The sequence below is a fragment of the Mercurialis annua genome, linkage group LG8, assembly GCF_937616625.2.
Source record: "Mercurialis annua linkage group LG8, ddMerAnnu1.2, whole genome shotgun sequence".
In the NCBI taxonomy this organism is placed as follows: Eukaryota; Viridiplantae; Streptophyta; class Magnoliopsida; order Malpighiales; family Euphorbiaceae; genus Mercurialis; species Mercurialis annua.
The window spans coordinates 1,536,654-1,545,512 of record NC_065577.1 but is presented as its reverse complement, the minus strand read 5'-3'; the positions used below and the strand labels follow the sequence as shown (position 1 = coordinate 1,545,512).

Sequence of the window (8,859 nt, the reverse complement as noted above, 5' to 3'; positions counted from 1 at the left end):
GACCATTTTGTAATTTACATTCTAATTTCGATACGTAATTTCCAAATCAAAAAAGGTTAGATTTATAAAAAATTGTATTTTTTTTAAAAGAACGAGTGATTGGCTAAAATTGAAATTTGCTTGTTAGAGATTGGCTAAATTTAATATTTCTGAAAGTTTTTATATGATTTTTAAATTAACTTAAGCAAATGATAGTTAATGTTCTAGTTCGTTTTTATTTTAAAAAACGCTTTTATAATTCGAAAACTTTGTATTTTATATTTTATTCTTATAGAACATATCATAGCTTGGAAGTATCTAATAACAAGTATAGTTTCCTAATCAGGGTGAGGAATATAATACACACACATGCAAGTCACAAATCACAAACTAAACACCACTCCTTTTTGCAAAGAAAATTCATATATTCTAATGTGATTATAATATATGTTTCATTATAAAAACAAAAGCATCAAAACTATAAACCATTAATTTTCTTTAACCATCTATGTGTATGGAATCTACTAACCATGCTTGTTTAAATGTAGAAGTTTATTAATAGAACCAAGATATATGCATATTTAAGATATTGATAAAAATCAGTACATATTTACTTTCTAATTTATCTTTAATTTTCCGCCGGTTCGCTTAATCTCTATTTGACCCTTGAATTCACTAAAAAATTATCCTTATCTTTTAATAAATCGATCTCAACCGGGGTTGAAGCGTACCCCAACTAAGGATAGTCCCGTCCACGTATGCATTAATCGGTTTGATTATTAAACTGATCCACCGAAACTGGCCAATTTTATGGGTGTTAAAAACCATAAAGCCAAAATTAAAGAAAGAATTCAGTTCGGTTAATTATCTATTTCTTTTGCTATTAGAGAAATAAACTGTTTGTATAACATATAACTTGCAGTCTTAGCAGAATATCGTCCGATACTTATACTATCAATTTTTTTAATGGAAGAAGGGGAAGTGTTTATAGAAGAAATAGAATCCACGATCTAATTTAAAATCGCTCAGTATTTATACTATTTGAGTTATAGCTATTCATTAACGCTTACACTATTTAAACTATAATTTATTGATTAGGTCGATTATCTATTAAGTATCATGTGAAAGGTATCAAATAGCAGTATTGTACAAAGACGCATGCTTCAGCTATATATTTTCAATCTGTTTTTTTTGTTAAAAAAAAAGGAACAAATGAAAAGTCATGATTCAAACTAGATCCAAATTATAACTAGTCTTACATGTTTACCACTCGGACATAATAAAATCCAAAAACACTGAAAATGATTTTTTTTTATATTCAGTTATTTTAATATTTTTTAATTTTACACTAAATATAATATTACGGATATTCTATTACCAAACTCCCAATTAAATTAGGTGATTTTATACATCGAACCATCTAGTTTGTTGTTCAACTCAATAGACATAACACGATGATAATTTGTGATCTCTGCCTTTCACTTCTCAAGACGTGAGTTCGGGTCGACTCACGTCGATATGTTAAACGCGGTCATCTCTATTGATAAACTGCTGATTAGTGACTTATAAATATAGACAATAACATAAATAAAGCGTATAATGCACTCCAAATACTAAATATTAACTTATATTATTATTTACTAAGGTGGTGTGTGATAACTAATTTAACAACTTAAATTAAATAGTCTTTGATAACACAATTTTATTTTAACTTAACTTAATCAATTAAATAAGAAAACTTATTGTTATTTTTTTAAGTAAATGCATTATATATATATAAAATTTTTGGTAATTAATAACTGTGTTTTTTTATTTTTATATCCTTTAATAGTATTAGTTACTGTTATACCCTTGCATTTGCATTTGTATATATATATATTATATTATGATATTGATACTTTATACTTTATGTTTATTTTAATAAATAGATTAAAAAAAATTAAAAAAACAACTAAAATGCATTTTATGGTAATTGAATATTTTCAGAGATGACAGTTTCCAAACAGCTTATGGCATTCAACACTTAAAAAATTTAGTGATTAATACATTCAACTTTTGACATTTAACACTTAATTTTATTCAGCACCTAAATTTTAAATAACACATATCTAAATCCTTCCAACTCTTTATATTCTACAGGAAATCGCTTATCAAGGAACCTTTAAAGCTTAAGTGAATCAAATCATCTACTATTTCAGTTCGATTTAAAAATCAGTTTAAGTACATTCTTACACACTCCTAGTAATTACAATAGAGTAAAGGGTCCGTATGGTCTATGAACTTCTGGTTTGAGATCAAATAATTATACATTATGAACAAGCCTCAGACTGGAATGAGTACTCTATTTATTCTTAATTAAACTAAAAATAAAGAGTATTTTTCTCAATTGCTCTAAAAAAAATATTGTCTTTAATTGACCAAAATGACTGAAAGTAAATTATTTGATCCGGATAACAAATTTAAAGTTCTTTGTATATTTTAAAAGACTTTAGTGACGATTTGGTATTTTTTAATCAATTTACCCCATTTACCATACGATGTGAGCCACACGCGCTGAATCAAGTGTAGTAAATTAGTTTTAAAAAGCTAAATTTTAAACTAAATTGATTATAAAATTAAAATGTGTACATAATAATCGACATTGTTTATAAATTGAGGGAGCAATTGTCATTTAACTCTATTTGAAAAGAATAAAAAGTGTTTGCTTTAATAATATGGAATGCATCATGCATGTCCTTTTTTGCCCATCACCTTCACCAAACAGAACTTATTCTAATTTTATGATGTGGACTTAATTCAGTATTATTATGAAATTGTGTTTATGAACACAAAATCACAACTATAAATTCATGCATACACAACATGAAAACCTCTCAATTTTGCAACAAAAAACATATTAACTTTAGATTTAGATTTCTTATTGCAACCCTTTTCTCATATATGGTTAAGGCTGGGATTGCAAGGACAAGAATACTTATCCTTAGGTAATATTGTATTTTCTGTCTTATTCATATTATTTTCTTTTCTTTTTAATATTTTAACACATATCACCACTATATAGATATGTTATATATTTGAACATCCAATAAACTTATGAAAAAAAGTAATACATCTTAAATTATGGTGAAATTAATAATATATAGCTTATATCACTTTAGTCCAAAATTTTATAATTTGTTTCAATTACATCAAAACAACAAATAAAAAAAATGAATGATCTAATTACTAAAAAATAGTAAACTATATTTAATTTGTTAACTTCTTTTGACATTAGTTCATAATTGAAGAAAACTATATTTTTTCCCTTTAAATTTTGCTTAATTCATTGTAGAAATAATTTAAGATATTTTATTATAATTTATATTTTTTACTCTATGAATTATATATGAAGATACAAAATAATTTATATATTTTATTATAATAAAATTTTGAGCAAAATTATACTATAAAATCTATATTAATAGTATTACGTAGAAATTTAAATGAGTAATTATCAACCATATGTTTTATGTAGATCTGCTCATGCCTGCATAGAAGCAAAGCGAATTCGAAGCAGTTTTGGTGGCTTTCAGGCAACAAGATATAATCACACTCACAATTATCATCATCCACAACAAGATGATGATCACGACGAATCAAGAAACGAGTTGATCCATGAAGGAAAAATGGATAGTTCGTCGTTATCGTCGTCATGTTGGGGACCTGATCCTCGTACTGGAATATATGTTCCGAAAGGACATGAAAGAATTATGGATGGTGTTCCAGAAAATGCAGCTTCTTTTCATCAGACTTTTTGGTTAAGGAATGTTGATGGTGTTGATAGGCCAGACCCTGATGTTCATTCTTTCTGATTATTACTTGTCTTCTAAGTTATTATACTAATTAGTGCTATTGTCTTAAACTCTTAATTAAATTATATCAAGTACTTCTCATGTTTCATTAAATGAAACAAGCAATTTGTACTTTTTTTTATTAATGTGCATGTATTGTCCTCTATATGGTGTGTGTCATTAAGCAAATGATTTTCGTTAGGAGGGTAAGAATCAACTGAATCGAACCGATAAATTCGAATTGCTTAGTTTTTTTTCTTAATTATCATAAGTTTTTTCTTTACCGCTTGAAGGTTGAGGATGGGAAATGTCGGTATTTAGGACGGGGCCGAAATATCACCGATTTTCCGCCCTTCTATGTGTGTTATATATATATATATATATATATATATACGCTTTATTTCTTTTCCAAAAAACTATTTATGAAATGTGATTTGATCAAGACTGTTCAATGTTTATTTGAGTTACATATTTATGTTATTTATATACGATGTATTTCGATGTTGGTTGCAATATAATCTAGCTTTGTCAAAAAATAATTGAAATTTTTTATATTATATAAAAAATCAATTAAATTAGGCTTGATTTTAATTTTTCTTATATTTTAATATATTCAGATTGATTAGAACTTAAATAAAAAAATTAGTTCGATTTAAATTATATATTCTTAATTTTGTGTAGTTTTAAATTTAAAAATGTATTTTCACTTATTATTTTTTACTATTATTATAAAAAAAATTCAATACTCCAGTTAAAGTTAAATTTAATTTTAAAATCTAAATAAATATAAAATAAATTCAATGTATCCCATAAAATGATAAAATGATAAAATCTTTATTAATAGATGGTGTGTCATATGTGGTGTAAAATTAAAAATATATACTAAACAATAAAAATTATGTTGATTTTTCTTTTTTAAAAAAAGAAAAAAACTTCTAAAAATATCATTAACGTACCCCTAAAAGCAGACCAAGTGGAGCAACAGAAAGATGACAACTTTATCTTCAACAAAAAAAACATAAAAAAAGAGTCAAATTTCATCCCTTCTCAAAAAAAAAAATTAAAAAAATCAAATCACTTTCTTCCCCATTACCTTTACTTTTCTTAGAACCCTAGTTCCTAATTTTGCAAATTCAGACATTTTTGTTATTATTCTCAAATACCCTTTTATAAATTCTCAAACAAATTCATATTCTTTTAAAAAATAATTTTTTTTTATAAATTGGGATTTTTTTTAATTGTAAATTAGTGCATGACGAGCGCATCGGAATTGTTTTATCAGAGAAGGTCTCGTGTAGGCCGTAATAATACTTCAAATTCAGATCTTGGAATTGACGGTGACCGGAATTTTCATCTTAATTACACGCGTCGTCATCAGAACAATCACCACCGCCATGATTTTGACGGCTGTGATCCTACTCGGAGGTCATCGGCGCACGTTCGGTCCCACCGTCTCTCTTCGCCCTCTGTAAGTAACTGCTTCTGCTTAATTCCTTTGTTTTTAATTTGTCTTTAAATTGTGGTTTAAAAGTTTAATTATGTGGAAATTTGATCAATGCTGAATATAATTGCATGTCCGAAAAATATTTTTGGACCGTGTTATTTTAAGGTTTCCTATGTTAAAACTGAAGTTCCGGCTTAGTTCTGACATGTTTTTGAAACGAAAAATGTTAGATCGAATGAAGTGGCCGTGCTACTTAGTGCAGGGGTCTTTTGAAAGATGAATGTAGCGGGAAAATGCAAATGCTTGGAAGATTGTTATCCATATAGCCAATTTCGACTAGCTTGAGAGAAGTTTGATAAACGATTGCACTTTACTAGCAAAACATTTAATTTATTTTTTATTTTCGTAAGTAGATATGTGAATTAGTCAGCATGTTGTTTGTTCCATGTAATTAAGTTTAATTTTTTGAATTTTCCTAAATTTCTTACAAATATAATGTAGCTGTTTTATATTCGACTTAATGAGATTTGACGAAGTCAATAAAAAAAAACTAGCTTGAGAGTTGAGATTAAGGCGGCTTAGTTGATTGTTTTATATGAAAATGACCCCAAAAGTGGTGTATCTTCACAATAGGATAGAAAGACCGGTGCTCGGATGGTAGTAAGTGTATCATCATATTGTATGTCCCTCAAGTGCTTTTAGTAAAAGATGGAGACATTGCTCCATGTATTGCTTTGATTTGCTGATGGATTTTGTTTTTATATATAATAGAGATGTTAACGTTTGTTTGTTGTTTTTGCTTGATGCTGTCTTTTTCTCCTTGATTTGGATGGTTTATTGCAGAACATATATGTTGCTTTTTTTTTTCAAAGTCTTATAATGCATTTGGGTTTTGTAGGATCGAGCGTTGGTTCGGCTTGATCAAGGTTCCAGCCAGCTTTCACCAAGTAGCAATACCAGGAGAGAAACTTTAAGAAATGCAAGCAGGCCAAGGTCAACTGGCAATGACAGGCTTCCTGGAGCTGTGCTACTTGCAAGGGCGAGGCTCCTTGAGAGATTGAGCGGAGTGTCATTATCTGGAAACAGGTGATTTTTCTACCTTGTGATAATAGTGAATTTTGCTAATTTTAAATCATCAACAACTCTCTATCTGCAACGGTGATATCTTTAGTTTTCTATAGTCATATTCACTAGGTGAAATTTGAATGCCTTGAAACCCTTTTTGATGTAGTCGCTCCTGCTTTTACTTGTACTTTATTTCCAAATTACCTAATTGGATCCTGCTGCTGGACATTATTTGTATGGGAGGTACTAAACGTTTTTTTAACAAAGGTCCATTCCCCCCTCCGATTGGGCATTAAAGGCCGAAGTTCCCAGGTTGATCATGGTTTTGGATAAACAACCCACGGCTTGGTATGTCGGGTGACTCGGGTCATATATACCCTTCATTTGTAGACACGTGCCAAGTTGGAGGGGTGAAATGAACCTTTATTGAAACTTTTTTGACCAAGATTACATGTTACCGCATTCTTCTAGAGTAATTTCTGAACTTGTGGCCTTCAGTTGCATTCAGGTTGCTGACATTTTCATTTTGGTTCTTGATTAGGCGAAGTAGCAGAGCATCATTTGGCATTTACAACAGAGAGTTCACATTTGGCGATGACTTGAGGGTAGTTGATGTAGGGGACTGGGGAGCCGACATTGCTCCAGGGCGGTCGTCTTCGAGAGGAACTCCTTTCACATACTCAATTTACTCAGCAGAGAGGCAGCAATGGACAGAGGACGATAATGATTTATACAAGAAGAAACCACCCGGTCTAACTCCAGCAGATTTTGAATGCTTGCAGTTGGAAATATTCGGCAGCTCAGAAAAGGGAGCTGAAGGTGAAGTTTCTTCCGTGTTGCGGGATTGTAGTATATGTCTTGAAAGCTTCAAAGACGGAGATAAGCTTATTCGTCTCCAATGTGACCATCGGTTCCACTCTTCTTGCTTGGATCCCTGGGTTAGAACTTGTGGTGATTGTCCATATTGTCGAAGAGATATAGCTGTAGTTAGTAAACAGTCGTAAAGCGTAAATATGTTTTTTTCCTTCTGAAAGAGCTTTTTCTTTTTCTTTTAGGGAGATTTCTATGACATTTTAGTAAATAGTTTTGACTCAACTGAACTGATATTGTATGTAACTTTGGTTTGCACAAATTTTTTTCATCTGCAGTTGAGTACCAACTTGAGACTTGTCCTGCCTTTGTGTGTCCATTTAACATCTAATTGCAGTTTGACCCTACTTAAATCATAGTTTGAGATCTCAAATCTTTAGCTAACTAGTCAATCCCAATTGTGGTGATATTTGGTTTGAAAGCTTGCGAGGAAACTCGTTCATATAACTATATACTAATTTTACCTATTATTATTCAAATTTTTGAACTTAAAATATTTAATTTATATTTATAAAAAATAGTATTTATATTTTTATTAATTTGTTGGATAATCTAGTATTGATATAAATTTGTCAAATAAAAATGAGATTCAATTAAACTTGTGAGTTTTTGATAGCTCGAGAAACATTCGATTTGTAAACTCAAAACTCGATTCGAAAATAAACGAGTCGATCTAAATCTTCTCAATACTCAAGCCATTTACCCCCTTAATTTTTAGAAAATTTCATAAAATTGTGAAATTCATATATGTGGGTATTGCAAAATTCAGCATTTGGAGAAATAAAAAAGAAAAAGACATCTATAAAGCTATTCAGCACCCACTGCATATAAAGAAACTGGAGAAAGAGTCATTGCAGTTTTTAAATTTACACATAAAACCAATTAGTTTATATCTCAATATTTTAATCAATTAATTTTTTTTAAATCAAAGTTTGAAACCGTTGGAGTTGAATATGGAGACTATAGTAAAAGTGCCCAAATGAGACAGAGAAATTTTTAGGTAGACTCAATCCATCACGTCATCCGTGTACTAAGCTTATGACATTATGACATATAAAATGATGACAATCTTGTAAATTTGATTGTTATTTATTTACACTTTAAATAGGAATACTATAAAATTATTATCATTTTAATGATGTGTCATAATGTGATAGGTTTAATTCACGGATGACGTGCTGGATTGAGTCTATTTAAAAATTTCTCGAGACGAGACTGCTACCACATTGACAAAATATCTACTGGATTATTAAACACCGCCCTCCGGGCTGATGCGAACATGGGACGCCCCCCGGAAAATGGAACGGGAAAATGGGGGACATCCCTTCTAGGATGTCTCCCCATCTGGGCCGACGCCCGTCGGCCCATATGGGAATTAATAAAAAAAATTAAAAAATCTTATGTCGGAAAAATCGGAAAAAAAATGTTATGAAATGTCGATACTCGTTACCCAGAAAATTGTAATTGTTATCCATCATTTTAATAGATGTATTCGAGTGTAATCGAGAGTTTTAATTTTTTTTAAAGAAGGCTAAAAATATTGGTGTCAGGTAATTAGGGGCGTCGTAATAGTAAATCCCAATATCTATCATACCAAATAAATATGACGACTTCTTCTAGAGTTTGAATAGACTAAACCTTCTTTGACTTTGTGATCATACGCTTTAAATT

The 8,859-nt window shown here is 29.9% G+C and overlaps 2 protein-coding genes across 2 annotated transcripts; both read left to right on the top strand.

Moving 5' to 3' along the window:
- The first annotated feature begins 2,837 nt into the window (after window positions 1-2,837).
- LOC126661284 (uncharacterized) lies at window positions 2,838-3,968 on the top strand. Its single transcript, XM_050355109.2, has 2 exons — window positions 2,838-2,963; window positions 3,494-3,968. The coding sequence occupies exons 1-2, from the start codon at window positions 2,842-2,844 to the stop codon at window positions 3,828-3,830; spliced, it is 459 nt and encodes a 152-aa protein (XP_050211066.1). The 5' UTR covers window positions 2,838-2,841; the 3' UTR covers window positions 3,831-3,968.
- Window positions 3,969-4,847: 879 nt separating this feature from the next.
- Window positions 4,848-7,477, top strand: LOC126662214 (probable E3 ubiquitin-protein ligase RHY1A). Its single transcript, XM_050356119.2, has 3 exons — window positions 4,848-5,277; window positions 6,152-6,339; window positions 6,860-7,477. Exons 1-3 carry the CDS (start codon window positions 5,062-5,064, stop codon window positions 7,320-7,322), a joined length of 867 nt encoding a protein of 288 aa, XP_050212076.1. The 5' UTR covers window positions 4,848-5,061; the 3' UTR covers window positions 7,323-7,477.
- The last annotated feature ends 1,382 nt before the right edge of the window (window positions 7,478-8,859 follow it).

Bases quoted from the DNA above. Each gene is read 5' to 3' on its own strand.
- LOC126662214 (XM_050356119.2), top strand. From the start codon at position 5,062: ATGACGAGCGCATCGGAATTGTTTTATCAGAGAAGGTCTCGTGTAGGC. The intron at 5,278-6,151 runs GTAAGTAACTGC...TGGGTTTTGTAG, and splicing joins ACCGTCTCTCTTCGCCCTCT to GATCGAGCGTTGGTTCGGCT. The intron at 6,340-6,859 runs GTGATTTTTCTA...GTTCTTGATTAG, and splicing joins GTGTCATTATCTGGAAACAG to GCGAAGTAGCAGAGCATCAT.
- LOC126661284 (XM_050355109.2), top strand. From the start codon at position 2,842: ATGAAAACCTCTCAATTTTGCAACAAAAAACATATTAACTTTAGATTT. The intron at 2,964-3,493 runs GTAATATTGTAT...TGTTTTATGTAG, and splicing joins ACAAGAATACTTATCCTTAG to ATCTGCTCATGCCTGCATAG.